The sequence below is a fragment of the Phyllostomus discolor genome, chromosome 5 (genome assembly GCF_004126475.2).
Source record: "Phyllostomus discolor isolate MPI-MPIP mPhyDis1 chromosome 5, mPhyDis1.pri.v3, whole genome shotgun sequence".
In the NCBI taxonomy this organism is placed as follows: domain Eukaryota; kingdom Metazoa; phylum Chordata; class Mammalia; order Chiroptera; family Phyllostomidae; genus Phyllostomus; species Phyllostomus discolor.
The window spans coordinates 149,681,137-149,707,219 of NC_040907.2; the positions used below are offsets into that span (position 1 = coordinate 149,681,137).

The window sequence follows — 26,083 nt, forward strand, 5'->3', positions numbered from 1 at the left end:
TATTGTGTGGCTCTGTGCCATAGGCTGTGTCCTCAGTGAGTCCAGAAGAGGAACAGCCAAACAAACCAGCGTCACGATTTGTGGGATGAGCCACAACCAGTGCGGCTGCAGGGAGCTAGAACCAGGGGACACAGCAAACATTTCAAAAATAGCTGCATCTGTTTTGAGACAACTTGATGATCCGTTGGCTCTGTCGAGAGGCGTGGTGAAGAAAACACGGGTCTTGAACTGCAGAAGCCCCAGTTCTCAGTTCCGTATCTAACTGTGAATTTAGACGATTCACAAAATGCCCAAGCCTCAGATTCCTTGTTCACATGATGGATCTAAGGAAGTGCACCATGTTCCAGCAGCAGCGAGAACATACTCCCCCCGGACCAGAACAAAAGAGGCTCCTGCCCTGGGCTTGGCTCTCAAGAGTCGTGGAATCTTCAGGGCCAAAGGAACAAGCCTATGCAGAGCTTGCCCAGCTTCTAGACTTCCCAGTAGGAGCCCAGAACCCTGGAACTCCCTGCCAAAACAGCCCATTTCCAGGACATGCAAGGACCTCTGTCCTGAATCCATCCTCCTGAGGGTAGACAGCACACCTAGGCAGTCCACTTCCCCTGGAGGGGCAGCCAAGCAATGGCTGTTTGCGAGGCAGGAGGAGAGGATGTTCGGGAGTGTGGGCCGAGGCGTCACCATGGGTGCTCCTGAGACGGCACGGGGGCTGGGAGGAGGAGGAGAGGCCAGCTGTGGGTTGTTAGCTAGCTCCACCCGTATTGCCACCTGCCAGAGCAACACTTCAAGGTGCCCAGAAATTCTAAATTGGATCCTCGATTTCCAGGGCATTCTGACAGTGTGTTCATCGAGAAAGGAGGATAACACCTACTTTATTTACAAACTGTGAGCCTGATGTATAATTCGTGTGGACATTTAGTACACAGGCTTCCCTTTGCATGAGGGAGGCTGGCTGAAAAATCCAGGAGAAAGTAACATTAAGCAAGCTAGTAGTCTATGCCTGGCACAGAGTAGGTGCCTGCAACATAATAGCTGTTATTACTCTTATTAATGATAACTCCTCACACGTCAGTCACCCCACTCAAAGAATGTTACGTCTTTTCCAGAGGTGGTCCCACACCTACCTTTTCCCCTGGAGTGACCGATATCCTCCAGACACAATGGGAATAGGAAGGGTAGCCGTTTGGAAAACCAGGTGCAGAGAAGTTTCCCGTTGTGTCCTGCAGCGTCTCCCCACAAGCTGCACGAGCAAAACAACAATCATGATTCAGGCACATGCACATACTCCCCGCCTGAGAGCGCCCTCTACAGGGCTGCTGAGCAAACACTCCCCTGAACTAGCCTCAGCCTCGAGAACAAACGGTGAGAAGTGTGCCAGGCTGGCTGATATTTTCCTGGCTTATAAAAGTGAAAATAGGGTCTGGGCATCAAAAAGAAACACCCCAGGGGTTCTTCTGAGGCTCTCAGGATTGAGCAGGGCCTAGAGCCAGGTTTGAATCTCAGCTCTCCAGCCACCTGTGTGGTGGTGGCCTTAGTTTTCTTATCTGTGAAATGGGTGGGACCTGCCCAGAAGGTTAATGAAATCATCTGTGCTAAATGAAATGGATCAGCTCAGTGCTCGGCCCATGGCAAGTGCTCCACATGCACCGGCCCCACAATCACCAACAGCAGTCTCTGTGGCACAGAGACCGTGAAAGCCCAAGTCCGTAACGCAAAGAGTAAAAATGCTTTGAAACTCATAATTGGCTGTTATTTTGAATCTCACCTCTTCTTTTTCTGCTGCCTACCTCTGAATGAGCTACCAGATAGCCAAGAAAACAGAGAAAAATGACCAGAGGCACAGGAAGCTGGAATACTCTACAAGAAGCTATCTTGGCCACAAATGTCCAAGGGTTGCTGAGCCATGAGTCTAAAACCTAGTATTATGTCTGTGAAAAATATTTCCCTAATTTGTCCTCACACCTGTGTGAAGAAGCTTGGAAGCTGCAGGTTTCATATGTCCCTGACTCCCAGGGACTTGAGGCCCAAAGACAAAGACACAAGGTTGCTGGGGGCCCCTCCTCTTACAGGGCCACCTCCAAAATGTGGGAAAGAAGCATCCTTATGTGTATTTTCCTGAGTGCAATTCCAGCTCTTCACAGCAAGTACCCTCGCTTTCAGCTACTCCTGCAAACCCCTGGGAGCTGCAGCCTTTGGAGATGCAGGAAGGGATAGCTGGAGAGTGGCCCATCCTTGGCCTCAGGAAATCCTGGATATCAGGGCTTCAATATCATGTTACCGAACAACTGCCCGGCATCATGAGGATTATGCCTGGCAGTCAACACCCCCGAGGGTTCCATGGAAATTATTTCAGAATAATCATCAACATTCTGCAGGAACAGATACGTTAGTGTATGGCTCTGTGGTATTTACCAGCTGCCTTGAATCCTTTTGGGAAGTAAGAGGCATATACATTATAACTAAATAAATACTATGGCATTTCCCAGGGAATGCTATAAGGTTTCTCTTTCAATTCAGCAAGGTTATATGATATGTGTGTCCTGTATTGCAGCCCTAATGTGCCCCCAGATGACTAATAGCTGCATGAACGTATTTCCTAGAGGTTCATGATGGAGGGGAGCCTCACACAGCCCTTTGCAGGCCCCGAGAGCCCACTGAGCAGGGCGATGTGATAGCCCAGATATTCTAAGGTGGCCCCTACTTCAAATAGTCCATCCTATGATCAAACTGTGTGCCTGGTCTAGGGGTTTAAAAAGGTTACTGGGTCCCTGGCTGGTATGGCTCAGTGGATTGAGCACTGGCCTGAGAACTGGAAGGTCGCAGGTTCAATTCCTGGTCAGAGCACATGCCTGCGTTGTGGGCCCAGTTGGGGGTGTGTAAGAAGCAACTGATTGATGTTTCTCTCCTTCTCTTTCTCCCTTCCTTTCCCTCTTTCTAAAAATAAATAAATAAAATCTTTATTTTAAAAAAAAAGAGGTTACTGGACCTGTTGGTAATGGAGTTTCCTTTTTCTGCCCCTTTTTCTGCCCCTAATGCTGAAATGCATCCTGTCCCGTCGGTGGTAAAAACTGGCTGCTGTACTCAATGCTTTGCATTAAAGTTCAGCAGCTTAACGGGGTGGATGTGAGCTCACCCCCAGGGCAGCAGGGGGTGTGATGATGCTGAAGTCAAGGGAACAAAAGGCAAAAAGAAAGGGCCAGTTCAGGGGGAGCAGTTCTCTGAACTGACGGAGAAGTGGGCATCTGCTCGGACCCCAGGGCACCGTCCAGGCCTCCGTGGCAGGCTGGTGGCCACTGACCAGCAGCACCCTGGGCGAGTAGAAGAGCCCCAAGACTACAGAAGGGACCTCACTTACAGTTCTGAGACTCCTTCCACCTTCCACTGTTTGGGAGGCTGACTCCCACCCCTGCAAAAGCATTCACCTTCATTCTTTGTCTTCCTGCAAACGCCTTGCCTCTTGTTTTGCCAAAACACATCCCTTACTCTCATAGAAAGGAGAGGTGCTTTTGCCATTTGGGGCACACTGTTGTTCTACTGTGTGTTCTTCCCCTTTTGAACCTCAGGGCTTTGACAGAGTTCTGCAGCTTCCCACAAGTTACGCTGTGGACTCCAAGACCTACCATTCACTTCCCTGCAGCAATCACTTCACCATTTGGGCCTCCTATGCCATCTAACACCTCCTAACAGCAGCACATCAGAAATCACAGCTGCCGGGGGTAGTCTCTTCAGGTTCCCCCAGCTGTTTTTCCAGCCAAGAGGAACGTTTGCGAAGGGCAGGTGAGCTGTGCTCCAGGGGCACACCAGGGGCCCCAGGACTCACCAGGGGTCAGTTACCTGGGCACTTGTACAGCTTCCTGGCTTGAGCTATGTCTCCCTGACTGAGCCGCACACGCTGGCCGATGGTTGGCCTGACGCCATTGTCGTCTCGACGGGGGAGGATGGTGTCTAAGAAAACTCCTCTACGGGAAGAAAAGACAGCGAGAGAAAGGAGAAAGAAAAGTCAAGGCTGTCAGCCCGTCCACGCTGGGATTTACAGTCTTCATTTCCTTGCCCATAACCCCGTCAACATTCCTACCCGCTGGTCTGCTCTCACGCTGGCACTTGAGCATTCCATTTCATCAGCTGCCTGCTCACTTTCCAATAGGAAAATGATTCTGTCAGGTTTAAAAATATGCCCTAGCCCAGTGGCCTAAGGCTTCCCTACTAATGTCTATTGAGCCTTTCCACAAAGCAGCCCTTGACAGGTCCAGGCCCCAGGGCCACCATGCTGAAAAACTGCAGGGAGCACCATTCAGAGAGACTACGCTGTGAGTGGCGCCCCCTGGAGTTGTGCAGCAGGCAGTCTTGGAGAAGCTCCAGAGAGAACATGGGAACCAGCACAGTGTGAGGCTGTCCGTCAGAGGCTGGTTGGGAAGCGCTAGGTGAGTCAGTGAGTAATGGGGATTGGAGCTGGGGGCCTTGCTGGCCAGAGGAACACTCAGATGGAAAATGAGATGGATGCAGAGAACTAGGGTAGTCGAGAGAGCCCTGACCTGGAAATTTCTATGTAAGGCCTGGCTCTGCCACCTGCGTGAGCTGGGACAAGTCCCTTCTGCCCTCTGAGCCTCAGTTTGCTCCTCTGAACAATAAGAGATTGGCCTAATGGTCGTGACACTCAGTCCCTTTTAACATTAATGCCTTCTACTCTAGTACAAATAAAGTCTCAAATGACCACAACAGACAAGTGGCTACCAGGATGCCCAGCTGGGGATACCCCCTAAGCACAGCTCCGTGTTGTGGGCGTGGCGTGCCCTCTGCCTGAGCCGAGCCTGCCCCTCTGCTTCCGGACCCCTGACCTGGGGCTTCTGCTGGAGGGAGAGCCTTCCCTTCAACAGGCTCCTTCCCCACTTACCACCCTGTGTCGTTCCTTCCCTTTTTAACCAAGTTTCCGGAAAGAATTGTCTCCATTTTCTGTCTGCCTGCTCACCTTAACCTGATTTTGATCTGGCCACACAGCAATAGTCCTCAGTCACTGACCAACTGGCAACTCCTCGGACGGACACTTGTCAATCCTCGCCCACTCTCTCTGCGGCACTGACACCCCTGCCATCCCCTCCCTCCTCGGACCCTCTCCTCCCTGGTTCCCAGGGCACTGCCCTCTCTGAGCAGAAAGTCAGGATCCTCTTCTTCTGCTTCCCCTGGGAGTTCTGTATCTCAGGTTTCTTCCCTCGCTCTCTTCTCTCCTTGCTCTTGCCCCATCTGCTCCTCTGGGCTTAAACCACCACCTACAGGCTCACAGCCCCACAGGCATCTGCAAGGGCCCGGTGACCCTTCCACTGGGCTATCCTATGGGCCTGTTACGTCCAACGCATTCAAAACCAAATGTATCCCGTTCTTCTTCCATGAGCCTTGTCTCCTGAGACTGAAGCCCATTCTGTCACACTCCCTTGTCAAAATCAGGAACCAGGTCCTGTCCATAGCACCTTCTAGGCAGGCCTTGAATCCGCACCTTCCCTCTCGTTCTAGACCACTGCCCTAGCTGGGGCAATCAGCACCCCTTTCCTGAACCCTTCCCAGTAGCTTCTTACCGCGCCTCCCTCCCCATAGACTCAGCCACCTCTAATCTATCCCCCACACTGCTGCAATATGATTGTCTCGAAATGCCAGGGCAGGAGTGTGCCCTCCCTGCTTAGAACCCTTCACTGACTGCTGGTCACCACCTGGATCTCCAGGCCCTTGGCTCGCTGCTTCGGCCTTCTTCTCCAGCCACATCTCCTGACACCTCCACCTCGCTCGTGATCTTAAGCAACACCGAACTCCTGCTAACCCCCAACATGGCCCTCCACACGCTGTCTTCTGCTAAAGCTGTCCACCACCCACCTTCTTGTCCCCAAACCCTATCAGATGGCCTTCCCTCGTAAAAGTCTTCCGAGCCCTTTCTATCCTGAGTTAACCATGCCCTCCTCTGGGCCTTCCTTGTCTGGTCTCTTCTTATCATACTGTGTTGTCTTTTTTTGAGGGGTGACAGTCACTGTTTTCTCTGCTAAATACTAAGGTCCTCCAGCAGAAAGACTGGGTCCTTCACCTCTGTGTCCTCATGGGCTGGAGTGTACCAGGCCTCAAGAAACGCTTCTAGAACGACATTACATAGCCAAGATAGGACAGTCTTCAAAAGATTTCACAAAATGGTTATTTACACCCAAAAGGAAATGCAAAAATACTCATTACCTAGTTATTAGCTGCCCTCTCTCTTTTCTCTCTTTCAAACATTTCCATTTCCCTAAATTCTGCACTACCTTGGAAAATATATATTATCCCTATTTCTTCTTTTCTGTTTTTCTATGCACATTTTTTCTAAATTAGACTTCAGGCTCACTTTCTTCCCAACATCAGCACACAGGAGCCTAGGTCTGCTGATACCCTTTGAAGTACCGCTATCCCCGACACTTAATCAGCCACCTGCCCTGAGGTCTCCAACTCCCACCGCCTCATCTCTGGGTCCAGAGTCCTCTAGAGAAACTTTATCGGAATCCTTGATCTCCCTCCCTGATCTCGCCAAGTTTTAAATCACAAGGAACAACTCTGCATACAATTCCAAATTCAGTCACCTACTAATCAAAAAATGGATGCTTCTGCCCTAACAGAAAATGTGTTCATCTGCACTTATTTTCTTGATTCTGCTGAAGAAAGGCATTTAGCTGCACCAAATGCAAGGCTCTCCACAAGCTCTTAGCAGTCTAGACTAGCTGACCCTGCCGATGACCACACCATGTTGGCCACCTTCCTATGTGCCAGGTCCTGGCTGGACACCTGACAGGCGCCACCTCATCTCATCCTCGTAACACTCCAGGGATCAAGTGCCATTATTAGTAGGGTTCCTCACTGCAGGTGAGAAAAGCAAGCCCTTGGAGCTTACATGACTCACCATGCATACAGAACTAGTAATGGAGAGCCAGCCCTGGACCCCAGGCCAGCCTGGGGCCTGCCTTCTGGCACCTTCCAACCAGTGTTTCCCACTGCCCAAGAAAGAGCAGGCCTGAACGAGGATTAGAGAGATGAGAGAGTTAGGAACACTGGTGACTTCAAAGCGGCAGGAACAGCATGGGATCACACTCCACAGCTCTCTGGGGCTGGGCTCCCTGCCCCCCCAGCCCAGCACAGCCTGAGCCGCCAGCAAGGCGGAGGGCTCTGGACGATGTTTACTACCAGGGACGTCCCCTGTGTAAACCACTGTAGTAATGTCCCTGTTTTTATGTGGGACAACTTGGAATTGACATTCTGCTAAACCAAGAAAGGGTTTGGCAGATGCCTTAGGGAATAAAACTGTCAGCTCCGAGTTCTCCAAACAAAGACGACACTGTACCAGAGAACCGTCTCCTCATCCCCTGGACCCTTGCCCAGTGAATCCTTCAAAGACACCACTGCCCTCAGCCCCGGTCCAACCAAGGGGCGGGGGAAGAGCTGCAATAAACTCGAGGGAATAAAGTTGGAAAGAGACGGCTCAGCCGTAAAGACACACGAAGATTGGGTTTCCCATCAGCGGGAATAGCATTTGCCTCCAGATGAGTAAATGTCCTATGGGCTGTTTTCTGTTCTTCCACAGAATCAAAGACCATGTGCAGGCCAGCTGCAGGGGACGTGGGAGCAGACGTAATGACACGGAGCTAAGGAGTGGGCCAGGAAAGCCTACCAGTCAGGAGGCCACTGAAAAACATCCCACTGAACAGAGCAGTTTTCTGAAAATCCACGCAAGACAGTTACAGATGGGACAAGGCGGGCATCTACTCGCTATGAAACAGATTTGCCAAAACCATCCTGAACTCTGGGGCTGAGGTAGAGCAGGTAGTCGTGGTAGATTGTTAAAATAACGAATCACACCTCCTCATATCCACATCCCTTTGCCATGTGAAGTTGCCACCCCTGACACCAAGAGGTAGAATCTGCTTCTCCATAACTTGAATCTGGGCTGGTTTTGTGATTTGTTCCAGCCAATAAAATGTGACAGAAGCCATGCCATGCAAGTTCAGAGCCTGGGTCTAAAGAGTCTCACAGCCTGCCAGCCTGTCCTCTGCTGGAACTCCAAGTTCCCATGGAGGGGGAAGCCCAGTCTAGCCCACTGGCCAGAGGATGAGAGGCCACACAGAGGAGAACCAAGGGCCGCTGGTGGGCAGGCAACACAATGACCAGACATGGCACTGGCCATCACCCAACCTAATCACGCTGTCAAATGCCTTGCTGCGGGAGTGACCAGGGGCGACCAGAGAAGAACAAGCCAGAATGACCCATGATATCTTAAAAAATAAGTTGTTGGAAGGCGCTAAGCTGCGGGGGCAGGGGGCGTAGATTGTGCGGCAGCCGTAGACAACAGCAGGGTAGCAGAAGGGAAGTCTTCTTCCCTCCAGTGCCTGCAGGGAAGCGGCTCTGCTCCTGCGCACCCGCCCGTCCACCCTGCGCTGCCTCCCTGCCAGTCTCCCTCCGAGGGGCCCCCGGCACTTGGGGAGAGGAACTGTTTTTCATGGGTTTAGTCCATGGGCTCCACTGATCTGTGCAGACAAAACGTTTTCACATAGACAACAGTGGTAATAGTGTATATCTCCAGAGGGCAAACGGGCTGGCATTATGAGCTAGAGATCACAGGGGGGAAAAGAGGAAGAGTTTTGAAAAGAAAGACAGAAAAGAAATGCTGGAGCCAAGAGATACTCTGTCTGCATTCTTGCCTTGGCCTCTGGCTTCAGAGCTTTGCACAGTAACCAGCACTCAGCAGAGACTGAGAAGGAAGTGTAGTTCCTATAACCCACTGGAAGTAATTTATCCAAAATACCCTACACAGTAGATACTTGTAGCTTCTCCTTAATGCAGTGAGCACTGCATCTGTGAGTACGTAGGAAGAGCTGCAGTGAGGGTAATGGAAATCCCTTCCCTCCCCTCGTCCCCAGCACTGCAGGTCTCCCTACCTCCTTGGACTCACTTATTAATTTATTCATTAAAAAATATGTATTGAACACTGCCCTGGCCAGTGTGGCTCAGTTGGATGGAGCGTCGTCCCATGCACTAAAAAGCCACAGGTTAGATCCCCGGTCAGGGCACATACCTCGGCTGCAGGTTCGATCCCCATCGGGGTACGTACGGAAGGCAACCGATTGATGCTTCTCTCATATCAATGTTTCTCTCTCTCTCTCCCTTTCTGTCTCTCTCTCTCTCTTCCTTCCTCTAATATTAATAAATGCATCCTCAGGCAAGGATTAAAATATTAAAATAAAAAATATTTATTGAACACCTACTCTGTGCCAGGCACCCTGTTGAGTGCCGGGGGTTAGAAGAGAATGAGATAGTCTTTGTCCTCAAGGATCTCAGGCTAGTGAGGGAGAGGGAAATGCAACAGAGAAGTATTAATAGATAAATTTATAATAATAATTAGTAGATAAATTATAAAGCAATAAAGAGTTATGACAGCTACAGAAACAACACCCAAGGTACCAGCTTCTCACGTGGACTAACTTGACACTGGTTCCCTCGTGAAACCGATGCTCTCTCCACTCAGCAGCCTGTAGCTCCTGGCGCTGATGGGGCCTGACCCCAATGTTCTCTGCGTTATTTCCCCACACTCATGCCGCCCCACCCCAACTCTGACCTCTGCAGGCGGTCTCTCATCCTGCCCAGCCCACTGGCTTCCTGAGACTCTCCCTGCCCCCAGAGCAGGTCCCCAAACTCTCAGTTTCCCCACCTGCACAAGGAACCCTCAGATTTCCATATGGCAACAAATGCGATCGTATCTGTCAGTCCTTCGCCCATCTGTCCAGATTAAGAAATCATAACATGAAATTTCTGAGCTGGAAGCAGCTCAGAGAACATGTAGTCCAACCCTCTCAGGAGGAAACTGAGGCCCAGGGAGGTAGAGATCTGACCCGCACACAGCTGCCCCTAGTCACTGTCTACACCTCCCTCAACACCAAGGTCCCTGGGAGAACCAAGTCTAGAACCCCATCTTCCGACTCTCAGTCTGGCAGTCTCTTCGTTACCCCACGTTGCCCGTTGTATCTCCTGATAAAGAGCCCAGACAAGAGTAAAAAGAACGGGGTAGCTCACTCCTATGCCACTTGTTCGAAGATACTGAGTTAGACCAAACTCTGTCCATTGGAGCTTCCACCTGGGTGCAGGATGGAGATCATACTAAAGTAGCTGTGTGGACGGAAGAACAGTGAGTGCCCCCTGAAAACTGGGGCCACCGAAGTTTGGAGGACGTCTCCCACACATCTATGATGCCATCGACAGAATGGTTTCAGTAGCCTTATCCAAGAGCCCTGCAGCCCTGGGGTAAATAAACAGCTTCCCTTTCCCCCCCAAGAACTGTGTGTCTCCTGCATGAATGATGTCCTTTGATCTCTACGGACATGGTGACTCCTGAAGTGAATTGTTTCCCTCTTTGCTGTGACTGCTAGGAAGCCCAGGGCAGCATTCACTGCCATGACTTCGCTGGCATATATTCTGAGTATCAAATTGATTCCAAATTTCAACAGAGCTGTGTACCCTTATTTTTTCCCTCCCCCCTCCTCGAATTTCCTCACCTATTTTTTTCTTTTTGTCCTATGTATACATTGTGAATCACCTCGAATCTTCTTTTAATGATTAAATAAATAAATAAGTAGCAAACAACCTAGTTTTAAGAGAAGACTGAAAAAGTACCAGGAGGAAAAAAAATATATGCACAGTGTCTCCTTTAACTCAAGGTTGGGAAGCCCTCCAAAACTGACACTAGCAGAGGAAAAGTTCTTTATACAAAATGTTTGTGTGGTCTAGAAGTAAGGGCAGTACTGAAAATAGCTAATACCTGGTCCAGCACAACACTAACTCTGCAAAACAGATCCTGCCGATGCCAGCCTAAGTAATCGGTCCGGTCATCCTTGCGGGCCCCGCTATCACTGTGTGTGAGCAGCAGGCAGGAGACCTGGATCTTTGTTCTCACTGTGGCCCCAGCTACCTGTGTGCCCTCCAGCTGGCTGGAGCCTCAATTTCCTCACCTCTGAAATGAACCGGTGATATAGCGCCCTCCCAGCTCCCATATGACCTAGCTCCCAATAAACCAAACCTCCTCTAGGAGAACTGGTAAATGCCACCATGCCCACTTCAAGGAAGTGCTTTCGAAGATCCCCCACCCCCTGGAAATTTGACACATAGCCTCTAAGTTATTATCGCAGCCACTCTCTTGATAATGTCCCTTTTCCAGTTTGCTGCTTGTGACGCTAAGGCATGATGGAACACCAGCTTCACAATGGGATTCAATCTTATTAGCGGGAACCTGATTAGATTATATTTCACTGCAGCCCAGAGGCCACTGTATTTCAAGGACAGGCACACCGACTGTGCTAGGAGTATGCGGAGACCCACTCTCCACAGACCTCCCGCCAATCCGGCCCAAGCCTGCAGCAGGCACAGAAAACCACAGACCAGGCATAAGCGTGGATTCTGACCTTGAGAAGGTGTTCCGGGCGTAGTGCATGATGCTGTCAAAGTCGTACGTCTCTCCCAGAGAGCTCACTTCCCCAGCTTCCATTTTTAGGAAATTATACTCCTGACCTGTGACACAACACTCCGTTAAGGCCTTCGAAAACAACACAGGCACCTGAAACGGGGTGGAGTGGGGAGGAGGAGGAGGACCCACAGCAACTTCCGGTTAGCTCCCCCAGTCACAGAACCGGGTCGGCGCGGTTCTGGTCGCTGTTTTCAAGATCGGAAATTTGAAACTTACAGTAAGCCCTATGTTCTCCCAACCCCCACACCCCACCCCAAATGCCACTCCAAACTCTTAAACCAAGTCTGCAGACAGGTTAGTTATCAATTTGATTGGAAAAAAATGAAAAAACAAACAAACAATAAAACTCTCTCTTGCTATTAAAGAAAGAAAAGAAAACAAGTCGCAAGTAAGTTCAACCCCAAATAGCTCACAATTCAGACTCCTAAAAGCACTTTCAAGACAACCACACTATTCCACCAGATACTTTCATAGTCAGTATGAATTACTATATAAAATCATTTAATATGAGAAAGTATTTTTTCGAAGCTGGACAATTTATCTGCCTTGGGGCAGAACGTTTCTAGGCAGAAACATTGTTTTTTATTTGTATTTGTGTCCTAATTGTACTCCAGTTTCAGAAAGATGTGTTGCCTAAGCCAGCAAAACTGACTTTCAGGAAAGCAACCAAGAGAGCTCTGTTTCTGGCTCATGGGCTTTGACGCTGCAGCAGTGTGCTGGTCGATCCTGTTCCTTTCAGGAAACAGAGTTGGATTTCAATGTGCTCTACAACACGGAAAGTCACATTGCTTCTGTTCTAACCTACAAGCCATGGTAGACGCACAGGGACAGGCCGGTGACAAGCACCTGTGTGGCAGTCACTGCCTCAATACTTACAAATGAGCATCTGTCAGCTCCTGGCACCCCTCTCCCTCCCTCCTGCCTGACCCCACCCTTACCTCTCCCTGCCCACTCCCCCAACCCCCACTGTGGACGCCACCTTCCTGGCCTTTAACTTCTAGACCCCACGCAGGCTCCTCACCTGGCTGGATGTTTTCTCTGATGATGGTGACATGCTGATCTCTGTCTGGCCGGGTGTGTTCATGCCAGAACCCAACCACGTGGCCCAGCTCATGAGCCACAATGCCGAACTTGTCACAGTTTTTCCCAATGGATATGGCCTGTGGGCCTCCTCCTCGGCGCCCAACATAGGAGCAACAGCTGGACAATGCAGAAATGCCCGGGTCAGCAGGTATGGGAACAGCAACAGTCGCACATGCGCAAACATGTGTGTATGTGCGCGTCTAAAAGAAATGCAATTTTAGAGCCTCGTGCTCTCTCCCTGCCCAACTTTCCTCCCAATACAGAAGCAACCTCCTAAGGTTCTTGACCTTTCCAGTGGTCAAGATCCACTGGAGAATCCGAAGAAAGATATGGCCTTTCTTCCTGGAATAAAGCACATACCCTTCCCCACCCTTCCACCCTGAGTCTTTGCCCAATCATCGCTGATGACAAGGAGAGGAGATGGGGAAGGAGGTGGCTGAATTTCTGTCAAGATGCGTCTCGGTGTTATTATCAGAGAAGCCTTAGGGATGGCGCTCCTTCTGGTCACTATTACTTATTTGTTATTCCTAACATAGAAAGGTGTAAAACAAAAAGTTAAAAGGCCATAATCCCACCATGCAGATTATATATGTGTATGAAGTTAAGGATCTATCTATCCTTGACATCTATTCTTGTCCTACTTTGGCTACTTTAAAAAAAAGCATGTTAAATTGAGCAGATGCCTCCCCCAAGCATCTACCGAGATAGGAATGTGGCTTCTTTCCTTTGACCTATCACTATGGTGAATCCTGAAAATACATTTCCTGGTGTGGAGCCAGTCTTGCATTCCTTAGCTACACCTTCCTGGCTGCCCCCTCTTCTCTTCTCACACCGCCGAACACTCTGTGCTGCCATGTCGGTTAGGATTTGGCATCACCATGCACGTTGGATGCGTCTATAATGTTCTCTCTCTCGGTGCCATCTTTGTCATTTTGGGGTAGCAATGCTGTGATATTTCCTGAAACGCACTTTGGAAGCGTGTCCTTTTCCTATGCACTAAAGAGCTTACATGGTACCAGAATAATCTAGTTTTGGAAGGTTTCAAAGAATTCATCTGGGAAATTCTAGATGTGGTGCTTTGAGGGAGAGAGTGTTTTCCCTCAATTTTTCAATTTTTTTCAAAGTTACTGATCTGTGCCAGCACTTTATAGTTATCTTGAAGTCATTCACATCATCCAGATCTCCATAGTTCCTGCTCTAGAGTTTTGCAGAGTATTCTTTTAGGACTCTTCTGAATCCTTCTTTTTCATTTCTGGTTTTGAATATTCCTGCACTGTCCCTTTGTTTTTGGCTGAGACTAAGAAGTAGTTTAACTCTAGGTTTTTTTTATTTTATTCAAAAATTCACTCTTTAATTTATTAGTCCTATAACGTGTTACACCTTGTCTCTTCTTTGTGCTCTCGTTAGGTTCATTTTGTTGTGGTATAGTAGGTTTTATGTACTTATTTATTTTGCTAACTTCTTGGAATATTTCATCATCATTCTTAATGAGTGCTGTGGATACTGGAGGCTGTGGGTTTCCCTCTGGACATAGCTTTAGCCATATCTCTTTAATGCTGAACTGCAGGCTTTCATTATCTGGACATCTTGTAATTTTAATTCTGATTTCTTTATGATCTAAGAGTCGTTTAAAGAGAGGGGGGAACTTTTAACTTACCAGGTAATGCAGGGGTATTTATTTTATTTTATTTTTATTATATTACTTTGTCCAGTTTCATTGCTTTGTGATTAGAGAATATTTTAATGTGATGTCTGCCTTTCAGAATTCACTAAGGTGTCCTTAGTGCTAAATAGATGGGCGATGTCAATGAAGGTTCAATAGTCACTTAAAAAAAGCTGTGCCATCAGGTTACAGAACCTGATAGACCCACAGGATCAACTCTGTTAATTACATTTTCCTAATTCTCTACAAATCTCTGCTTGTGTTTTTGGTCAATTTGACACTGATCTACGTGCGTTGACAGAAATGAAATAAAGCCTCCTGTTGCTGGTGTTTCTGTCAATTTCCCCCTCGAGCTCCCTGGGGCTTATTTTATGACTCTTAATGCTCTGCTATTTGGTGCATAAAGATTTATGACAGTTATATTCTCACCGGAGCTTGTGCCCTTTCTCATTATAAAGTGCCTCACCTTTTTTTTAACACTTTATAAACAAAACAAAAAATGCTTTGTCTATAACAAAAATTGTGATCCCAGCTTTCTTTTTGTGAGCGTTTGCCTGCCTGCCTTCTTTTCTCTTACTAATACTCCTTTCTGCATCATTTTCTTCTGGAGTTATCTTGTTTATACAGCATGCGGTTAGGTGTGGGTTTTTGAGCCAATATGGGAAACTTCTGTCAGTCACAGAGTATGTTTACTCTGTCTGGAAAACACTTACATTTAGTGGCATAACAGATAAGTTTAGGCATAATCAGTTATCTCATTATTGGTTCTGTTTTTCTGAGGAAATCTTAACAATTACATGCAGAATTTTGCATATAAGGGAGCCTGTCAGATTCTCAGCCGGGCCCCTGATGCCAAAGTGGTTGAGAACCACATCTCCGCAGGAACCACCCCAACCCTTCCACTGCCCCCAGGACCGGGCACCAGGCTCCTCGTCTCCCTCTTGCCTCACCTCCTTTATCACTGGACCATGAGGTCAGCGAGGGCAAGGGGAGTTTCTGACAAACCCTGGGCTCCTGTGTATTGGAAATACTTGGTTTTATGGAGAAAATTCAAGACTCGAGCCATTAGCTTTGTCTGCATCTGATTCCACGGAGGCAGCCTAGCTTTTGCTTACTCACCCACAGGTTCTGTAGCTGAACACAATAAAGCTTTCTTCATCCGTCCTCTCTATGAAGGTCACACAGGTGTGCTTCTCCCAGTGTCTCATGGCCTGCTTAAAAATGGCCCTCTGGCTTCCTGAAAGGACAAGGCAAGTGCTCATCATTCGCTCATGGGCCCGTGCTTCCAGGCACGCTCGCTTACAACGGAGCTGGTGCCGACGGTGAAAACAACAAACCAAAGAGAAACTTGTTCAGGTGACTTAAGAGTAGAAATGTACTAGGAGTAAGGATTGACCTTGCTAAGAACACAGCATACCTTTCCCGAATTACCAAAACACAGAGAGCAGGAGTCTGTGAATTGGAAGAGAGGGGAAAAATAGATTTCCAAATGATCTGGGCTTGCCAGCTTTTCCTTTGTATGGAAAGTACTTTTGTTACAGACAGAGCCAAGGGGAGGGTATGATATACTATTATTGAAAGCCCCCCCCCCATTTCCTAAAGTTAAAAAAAAATTACCCAGGTTAGCCAATGTGGAAATTTTAGGCTTCTCAAGCAGCTCACCAGCACCTCGTTCCACACCCTCACTTTATTTTATAGCCATGGGAGGGTGCTCCCAAGTGCTCCAAAACTTCTATTTCATGTACCTCCACGCTGCCTTCACATAGGAATTCAGTGTTTTCTGGAGCAACCTTGAACACGATTTTCTAAAACGCCTCTAAAAACTCATACTCTCTCTGACCCTATCTTCATATTTTCTTGATTAAAAATGAGTTGAAAGATAAAACAATAAGTAAATTGTCTGGGAGCAAGAATAAAGTTGTTGCAAACTCCAGGATGTGAGTGATGGGTAGGAAGTAAGTATTCTTTTCAAAACCTGCCAATCTGAGGTAAAGAATACTATGCTGATTTTGCTAGAGACAATGAGGAGCTAGAAAAATAAGTTTGGGAAGTACTGGGGTTGGTTGAGGCTGGAATCTGAATTCTACAGTGATCTTGTTGCAAAAAACCAACCAACCAACAACCAACCATCCACTCAACAAACCACCCAACCACTGGGGAGGCTCTCAGTCTAAAAGATGTGGTGTGGTGTCTCTAAAAACATTCACACAGAATAAAGAGGAGCTTTGCTTCCTGCTTTTTTTTTTTTTTTTGGACATCTTGATACTTTCAGTTCAAATTGTTTATAGTTGAATCACTCACTGAAATAGCAGCCCTACTAACTGCAGAATAACAAATGTTTCTGTGTACTCAAAGTTCTCTATAAAAAATTAGTTCACTTTGATGAAGTGTATATAAAAGTACAGCAGGTCTGAAAGAACACAAGTAAGATAGCACGTGTTACAAAGACTGTAAAGCAGGGTGCTGGGAGGGAGTAGCCGGTTGGGGTACCAGAGAGTCAAAGGCCTTTCTGTGGACATGTCATTTGGTCTGAGAGTCCAATGACCAGAATAAGCCAGCCAAGAGGAGATCTGGGGAAATAACACTCTGGGCAGACAGAAGGACAAGTGCAAGTGTGCTCAGGTGGCAGTGAGGTGGCACGTTTCAGAAAAGAGAGACATTTGGTGAGGCAAGTGCACAGCCACCGAGGAGAGAGGAGAGGGGGGTATAACAGTGGGTGGGGTGGGGTGGGGTGGGGTGGGGGCAAGGGCTGCCTGGAGGAGGGCGTTAGAGCTCCTGGTAGGAAGTTTCTGCTTCATTGGTGGTGGTGGTGATGGGAAGCCATTGAACGGCTTGCATATCTTAAAGATAATAATACCAATAGCAAATAATTACAAGTTACTATGTGCTAGGCACTATTCTAAGTGCTTTATCGAAATGAATTGCTTAATATTCAAAACAACCCTATAGAATGGAAAATATGACCCCATTTACAGAAGAGGGAACAGAGGCTCAGAGAAGTTAATTAAGTAGTAACTTGCACCAGGGTGTCGGGCTAATAAGTGCTGCAGCCAGATTGGGCCCAGGTGGTCTGACCAGGTGCACTGGCCCACTCTGGGGACAGTACTCCTGGGGATGGGGGTGGGCAGGGGGCTCAGCCAGGCAAAGGCCAGGTAAGCGACCCTGTGCAGCTGATCACACTCTTCCCTCTGCCTAGAGGGCTTTGCTCATACACCCACTGTGCAAACCCTTTGTAGACTTTAAGACCAGGGTATTACGTCACCCTGACATGAAGCCTCAGGGATGAGGTGACCACCTTTGTGGACACAGCCCCAACAGAGACTGCGGCATCCCCATGCCTAGTGCTCGAGGCCCCGTATGCGTGAGATAGCGTTAGCGGGTAGGGCTGCTGCGACCACACATCCGCTCAGTCCCTCCTGAGTTCTTCCTGGGAGGGCTCATGCCAACCTAGGAGACAGAACACCAAGCCCCAAAGCAGACCTCATCTGGGGCTACTGACCAGTGAAGTTCCCTCCAATGATGTAGGGGATGACGCCTCCAGGCCATATCCTCTCTGTCCTTGAGGTTGTGGCTCTTCGGACCCGGGGAGAGAAGGTCTCAGCTCTGCCATTCGAGGTCCCAGGGTTCTGCGGAAGCATGACATTCTCCTTGCCATCTGTAAGAGAGTCATACTGCCACTGGTTTTGCCTTCAGTAACTCCGGTGTATTGTGGTTAAGATTGCAGTATCTGTGGATCCACCGAACACATGTTCTAAAAGGGGCATCTGGTCCGGTCAGGGTTTTGAACCCCTGGATGGTAATTTTCCAGACAGGGCAAGGGTAAGTGTGATAAGTGTACCAGGCCTATGTGGACAGTGGGTCTGGCTTGCTGGAGGCCTTGAATTGAGGAGCCTCCATGGGGCTCAAGGGCAGCCTGTGGGCCACAGAATTAAGTGGGCCCAGACAACTCCTGGCCCTTTGGGACAGAGTCAAGTTAGGGGTGAGCGCTCTTCTAAGAGGCACCCAGTGTCTGAGGAAACAAACCAAGTCAAATTCCATCAATTGTGCAAATTTTGAAAATAATTTGGCCAGTTTGACAAACAAAGTGAACTAGTCTATGATGCTGGGAAAAGACACTCTGTAAGATAAACCCCTAGAAAACGCAGAGCCTCATAAAACCTCCCAGCTCTTCCCAGGCCCTCAGCACTTCCCGACCCTTTGGGGAAGAATGTGGGGAAGAAGCAGAGGCTCCAGCTGAGGCTGTGGCCGGAGGCACGGCCCGAGGAACAGGAGAGAGACGGGTTCGGGTGCAGAGCAGAGCAGAGCCGTCTCAACCTGCGACACGCCCACAGCCGAACCCACATCCCTTTTATTCATCATTCAGACAAGGTGAGGTTTTGTTTTCAGTCCACTTGCTCAGAATCTCTCATTATTCTCACTGGAGACATTTTTCTTTAGTTTTTATATTTTTCTCCTAAAAATCAACTTTTGGCTTTGTTAATTCCTTTTGTTTTTATTTCATTAATTTTATTACTTCCTCCTTTGATTTCTTGTATTCTGATGTTTCTTTTCTAGTTTTTCTCCCTTTTTTCATCGAAATTGAGATATAATTGATATACCAAAATAGTGTCACTTTTAAAGTGTACAATGTAGTAGTTGTCAGTCTATTCGCAAAGTTGTGTAACCATCACCACTACAGAATTCCACATTTTCTTCACCTCAGAAAAAAACCTGTACCTATTAGCAGTCACCCCCCATTCCTCCCCAACCCCACCCCGGTCCTTCGCGACCAGTACTCTGCTTGATGTCTCTACAGATGTGCCTATTCTGGGTATTTCATAGAAGATGAATCATGCAGCATGCGGCCTTCTGTGTCTGTCTTCTTTCACTTAGCGTGTTGTAGCACATACCAGTGCTCCATTACATTTTATGGCTGAATAACATTCCATTGTATGGATGCACCACATTTGTCTGCTCGTTCCTCAGCTGGTGGACAACTGGCATGTTGCCACGTTTTGGCTATCATAAACAAGGCTCTCAGGAGCATTAGTGTACAGTTTTGTGTGAACACATGTTTTCAGCTCCCTTGGATATATGGTGAAAAGTGGAATTGTTCGGTCATGCAGTTACTCTATGTTTAACCTTTTGAAAAACTTCCAGACTATTTTTCAAACTAACTGCACCATTTTACATCCCCACCAGCTAGGCAGCAGAGTTCTGAAGTCTGCATATCCTCGTCAACACTTGTGACTGTTACCTCTGGGTTATAACCACCCTACTGGGTATGAAGTGGCATCTCAGGGTGGTTTTGACTTGTATTTCCCTAAAGACTAGTGATGCTGGGCATCTCTTCCTGTGCTTATCTGTCATTTGTGCATCTTTGAAGAAATGTCTATTCAAATCCTTTGTCCATTTCTTAACTGGGTTATTCATTTATATTGTTGTGGTATGAATACTCTTTATATATTATGGAGACCAGACCCTTATCAGACATATGAATTACAAATATTTTCTCCTATTTTGTAGGTTGTCTTTTCATGTTTAGGAGAGTGTCCTTTGAAGTGCAAAAGTTTTTTAAGCTGATTTATTTTTTTGTTACTTGTACTTTTTCTTTCAGATCTAAGAAATTATAGCCTAATCCCACCTTGCAAAGATTTATATCTATGTTTTCTTCTATAGCTTTAGCTCTTATATGTAGGCCTTTGACCATTCTGAGTTAATTTCTGTATATAGTGTGAGGTAGGGATCCGATTTCACTCTTTTGCATGTGGACACCCAGTTGTCCTTGAGCCATTTGTTGAAAAGACTAGTTCTTCTCCCATGCAATTGTCTTGGGACCCTTGTAATAGATCAGTCAGCCATTCTTTTCTAGCTGCTTGCATTGATTGTTTGGTACATTAATTTTCAATCTTTCTTGTATTCCAACATTAACATTATAAGCGTAAAATTTCTTGAGTTTTTCTTTACCTTCATCCCATCCTTTGACATGTACATTTTAATGTCGGATATTGATATATTCTGTAAGTTCAGTTTAGACTTTCTTCTTGGGTCCTTGGATTATTTGGAAGTGTGATTTTTAATTTCTAAGCACTTGTCTCTCTGTGTGTTACCAATGTCTGGCATTGCTTTGTGTTCCACAGACCTACTCTCCAGGCACGGGCCAGCAAACCTGTTCTGTAAAAGGCCAGAGAGCAAATATTTTAAGTTTTTCTAAAAGAGATTTTTATTTATTTATTCTTAGAGGGGAAGGGAGGGAGAAAGAAAAGGAAGGAAACATCAATGTGTGAGAGAAACCTCGAGCAGTTGCCTCTTGCACGTGCCCCTGACTGGGGGTACTGGGCCCACAACCCAGGCACACGTGCTCTGACCGGGAATCAAACCAGCCACCTTTCACTTTGTGGGATGATGCCTAACCAATGAGCTACATCGGTCAGGGCTAAATATTTTACGTTTTGTGTTTAATATATTCTCTGTTGCAGATACCAACTCTCCCATTGTAGCATGAAAGCAGCCACAGACAACATGTGAGTGAATGGGTATGGCTGTGTGCCAATAATGCTTTACTGGCAAAAACAGATGGCTGGCTGGATTTGGCCTTCTGGCTGTAGATGGCTCACCCACGCTCCAAGGGGCCAATTCTTTGGTACAGTATTTTGAGCCTTCCTTGTAGCCCTGTACATGATGGGTTTTTATAAATGTTCCATGTGTCCTTGAAATAATATATCAATTTCCATGATTGATGGTTGAAGTGTGCTACACATGTTGTTCAGATAGTCTATCTAGAAATATTTTTGTCTCCTTGTTATATCAGTTACCAAGAAAAGTGCTTTAAACAACCGTGAGAGCAAAGATTGTGAATTGTCATTTTCACCTTTATTCTTAATTTTTGCTTTGTATCATTCAAGGCTATGTTGATTAAGTAATACAAGTTAAAGATTATTACATGTTCCAGGTGATTTTTTTCCTTTATCGTTAATAACTCTCTTTATCTGTAATGATGTTCACCTGTAATAAAGGTTATATTGGCTGTTATTAATATTACTGTGCCAATTTTATTTTGATTAGTGTTTGCCTCCTATAGCTTTATTGCATCCATTTCTTTTCAATCTTTTTGTGTTATTATTTTTTCGAGTCATTCAGTAGGTGTTATTCTTTGAGTTAATTACATTTCCCACAACAAACAATAAAACAAGCTTTTCAATGGTCATAATGTTGAAGTTCATTGTTTTTACTGTATACGAAATAGTTTGGTAAATTGAAATTCACATTGAGGTCATTGTAGATTCACACGCTGTTGTAAGAAATAGTACAGAGATATTTTGTGTACACTTTACTCAGTGTTCCCTGATAGTAACATTTTATAAAACTGTAGTACAATATCACAACCGAGTCATGGGCATTAATACAATTGACTGGCCTCATTTAGGCTCCCCCAGTATTACAGATTCTTATGTGTGTGTGTGTGTGTGTGTGTGTGTGTGTGTATAGTACAATACAGTTTTATCACACACACAGGTTTGTGTACCAACCACCACATTCTAGATACTGAACAGTTCCATCCCAATAAGGATCCTTTACATTGCCATAAACACACCCACCTCCTTTTCCGTCTCCCCAACTGCCCCCCTAAACTCCCAACCACTAATCTGGTTTCCACTGGAAGCCTATTACAAAAATGGAGTCCTGCCATGTATAACCCTCAGGAACTGGCTTTTCGCACTCAGTGCAGCTCCCTAGAGGCTCATCCATGTTGGTGCATGTTACCAGTCATGTCTCCTCATGGCTGAGGAGTACTTCCCGATATGTATGAGCTACAGTCTGTTTAACCACTCATCTGTTGAGGGGCTTCTGGGTGTTTCCTGCTATTACAAATAAAGCTGTTATGAACATTCATGCAGAAAAGTTTGTGTGAAGAAAAGTTTTTATTTCTCTGAGATAAATATCCAAGAGTGGAACTACTGGGACATACAGTAATTATGTTTGTTTATGGGTTCTCCATTCTGTCCCACTGATCTATGCATTTATCCCTCTGTTAATGTGACACCGTCTTAATTATTGCAGTTATAGAGTCAGGGATACAACACCAGGTAGAGTGATTACTCTTACTTTAGACTTCTTTTCCATGATTATCTTCGCTGTTTCCATGTAAATTTTAGAATAAGTTTCCCTATGCCAACAATAAAAACATGCTGGGATTTTGACAGGAATTACAGTAAACCTATAGATCAATTTGGAAAGAGCTGGCATCTTTACTATATATTGAGTCTTCCAATCGGTGTCTCTCTGGTGTCTCTTGGACATGGGTGTCTCTCCACTCACGTAGGTCTCTCTCAACCTCTCTCACCAGCATTGTGTGATACTCAGTGCAGTCATGCATCACTTTATGAAGGGGATGCATTCTGGGAAAAGCTTTGTCAGGTGATTTCATCAGCATGTGAACATGACAGAGTACACGTAAACAAACCTACATGGTACAGCCTACCACATACCTAGGCTACACGTATGTGTTGACCAAAACACTGTTAGGAGGAACATGACTGTATATAAATATTGTACATGCTTTGTCAGTGTACATCTGTTTCATTTTCTTGTACTATAAATGGTATCATGCTTTTTAAATTTACTCTTTATTTTATATTTTCCATTACCATTTAGCCCCCTTATACCCCCTCCTTCTAGCGATCACCACACTGTTGTCCATGTCCATGAGTCCTTTTTGGTCAGCCCCTCCCCCCCCAACTAGCTGTGTTCCTGCTCTCTGTCTCTGAGTTGTGTCCCATTTTCCTTGTCAGTTCAGTTTGTTCATTAGATTCCACATGAGTAGAATCAGATGGTATTTGTCTTTCTCTGACTGGCTTATTTCATTTAGCATGTTCTCCAGGTCCATCCATACTGTTGCAAAGAGTAAAATTTTCTTCTTTTTACAGCTGAGTAGTATTCCATTGTGTAAATGTCCCATAGTTGTTTTAGCCACTCATCTACTGATGGACACTTGGGCTGCTTCCATATCTTGGTGATTGTAAATAACACTGCAATAAACATAGGGGTGCTTATATTCTTTTTAATTAGTGTTTTGGGTTCCTTCAGCTATATTCCCAGAAGCAGGATAGCTGGGTCGAAAGGCAGATCCAATTTTAATTTTTTGAGAAAACTCCATACTGCTTTCCACAGTGGCTGCACCAGTCCGCATCCCCACCAACAGTAAACAAGCATTCCCGTTTCTCCACATCCTCACCAGCACCTGTTGTTTGTTGATATATTGATGGTAGCCATTCTGACAGGTGTGGGATGGTACCTCATTGTGCCTTTAATTTGCATTTCTCTGATGATTAGTGACATTGAACATCTTTTCATGTCTATTTTAATTTTGGTTTCTGCATGTTTCTTGCTACTGTATAGAACTATAAGCAATTTTTGTGTTTTGGTCTTATATTCTGCCCTCTTGCTAAATTCACTCATTCTAGGAGTTTCACATTTGTTCATTGGTTTGTTGTAGATTCCTTCTAATCTTCTGCAAAGACAAACTTGCCATTTTGAAATAAGAACAGTTTTATTTCTTCCTTTCCAATGTTTATGCCTTTAATTTCTTGTTCTTGCCTCGGTGCAGTGTCCTCCATAACTGTGGTGAATAAAAGCATGGGATCCTTATTCCTGATCTCACAGCACTCAGTCCGTCACCACTGAGGATGAAGTAAGCTATCGGTGTTTTTGATAGATGCTGATTATCAAGTTAAGATCTTGATTTCTCTCATCCTAACTTGATGAATTTTTATTGTAAATAGATGTTCGATTTTATAAAATGCTTTTTCTGGATCAACTGATGTACCCACAGGATTTTTCTTTTAGCTCGTTGTTATGGTAGTTTCAGTTGACTTTCAAACACCAAACAAGCCTTACACACCTGGAATGAATTCTGTTGACGCTGTACAATTTTTTTTTATATTGTTGGTTTTAATTTTGTTGAGGATTGTTGCTTGTAAGTGTAATTAGGGTTTAAGTGTGTCTGATATAATTGCAAACTGCTAGTTTTTTCTCATTGTTCGACTTGAGAATTTCTCTTTTAAGAGGTGAATTACACTTATTTAATAAGTGATATACTGGGCTTATTCCCTTCCTTTTTTCTTTTTATTTACTATTTGTCTTTGCTTTTTTCTTCCTTCATTGCTCTTTGTGGAATTAAGGTGTTTTTCTGTATTGTTCATTTCCACTCTCTCCTTTTTAGTCTTTAGTATTGCCTTTAATTTTTAACATTCACACTTGACCTAATAGAGTATAAAGAATTAGTGAACTGGATGATAGACCTGAAGAAATTAGAATCTCTATTCTCACTTTGAATATACAAGGATGTTAAAATATTTTAATTTGTAAACAGACCCTTGAATTTTTTCATGTTATTGTTTACTTGCTTTGAAGACCACAAATTAGTCACTACTATTGATGATTGTTTTTGGTTTGCAATACAGATTTATATCTACCTTCCTTCAAATTCACTCTTTCCTTTGCTCTCTGCTACATATTGCATCCCAAATATCCATGGAAACTCATCTTCAACTATTCTTGCATGATGATAATAAACTCTCTAAGTTTATTTCATTCTCACTCTTTATCTTGTCTCGGTTTATTTTAGCCTCACTCTGGAAACAAAGTTTAGTTGGGAATGTATAGAATTCTAAGTTGAACAATATTTTTCCCTCAGCACTTCAAAGATAGTATTCCAGTGTCTTTTGGTCTTTATTGTTGCCTGTGGGAGATAGCCTTTGTTTAATGGGCATCCCTTCTCCCATTATCTGTCTTATCTTTTGTTCTGACTTCCTTCATTTGTTCTTTGCCTTGGGTGTTCCTTGGCACCATTGTAATTGTCTGTATGTGGATTCGTTTGACTTTTCTACTTGAGACTCAGTACAAGTCTTCAAATTTCACATCTTCCTTTAATTTTGTAAAATGCTAATTCCTTATCTGTTTGATCATTGGGTCCTCTTTCCCAGGCTCTCTGTGGGAGTTCTCTCATTTTCTAGAATTCCTACTGAATACACATTAACAGTCTGGCTTTATCCTCCACATTGCTTCACCCTCCCCCGTCCCCACATTTTCTGTCCTCTTATCTCAGTGATAAAACCTGCACGTCCTTAGGTCGACTTTCTACTTCACTAGCTCTCTTTTCAACTAACTGTTCAATAATATAACACTGATCTCATTCCAGTTTCAATAAATATAGTTGTCATTTCTAGAAGCCCTATTTATGGCTTCTAAACCTGCCTATTCTTTTGTTTTGTTTTGGTTTGGTTTGGTTTCTCCCTAACTATAGTTCAAATTCTTCCCCTGGCTCTTCAGGTATTTTACATATACTTATTCAATCTCCTTCATATTGTTCTATCATTTCTATATCTTGGGGTATTAATTCTCTAATTTATTGTCTGCTGATTCTCCTTCATGGATTCACTCTTTGTGTTTCTGTTTTTATTTAAAGTCTATCTTTAGGGGAGGTTATTCCTCTTCACAGGAGTCCCTCAGTCATGAGAGTGACCCTGTTCTTCATTGTGTCAGGGTTCTTGGAACGCTACAGATCCTAGATCAATTTTATGTTAATTTCTAAGTTTAGGCTTTAGGGTTCCGTTTCTCATAGGAGACAGTTCTCCCCACTCAGAGCCTGGGAAGACAGCGAGGTTTCCTGCCACTTCTCTCAGTTTCGACGCCTTCCGCGGTCTCGCCACGACCTGCAGGTTCTTTCCACGGTTCGCGTCCCCTCTTCTCTTCCAGTCACGGCCATCTCCCGTTCCTTCCTTCGAGCTTAACTCTGTATGTCTAATTTCAGGTGAAGAAAAGGTTCTATATATATTTTTCATCAGTTCTAT

At 45.5% G+C, this 26,083-nt stretch overlaps 1 protein-coding gene across 1 annotated transcript in view; it reads right to left on the reverse strand.

Annotated features, from left to right (window-relative positions):
* Window positions 1–26,083, reverse strand: part of TLL2 (tolloid like 2) — a 128,231-nt gene that overhangs the window by 35,264 nt on the left and 66,884 nt on the right. The window contains exons 4-9 of the mRNA XM_028513001.2: window positions 17,752–17,907; window positions 15,372–15,489; window positions 12,528–12,706; window positions 11,445–11,550; window positions 3,832–3,956; window positions 1,122–1,237 (exon numbers count right to left, since the gene is read on the reverse strand). Coding sequence (XP_028368802.1) covers window positions 1,122–1,237; window positions 3,832–3,956; window positions 11,445–11,550; window positions 12,528–12,706; window positions 15,372–15,489; window positions 17,752–17,907 — 800 coding nt within the window. The remainder of the gene's footprint in view (window positions 1–1,121; window positions 1,238–3,831; window positions 3,957–11,444; window positions 11,551–12,527; window positions 12,707–15,371; window positions 15,490–17,751; window positions 17,908–26,083) is intronic.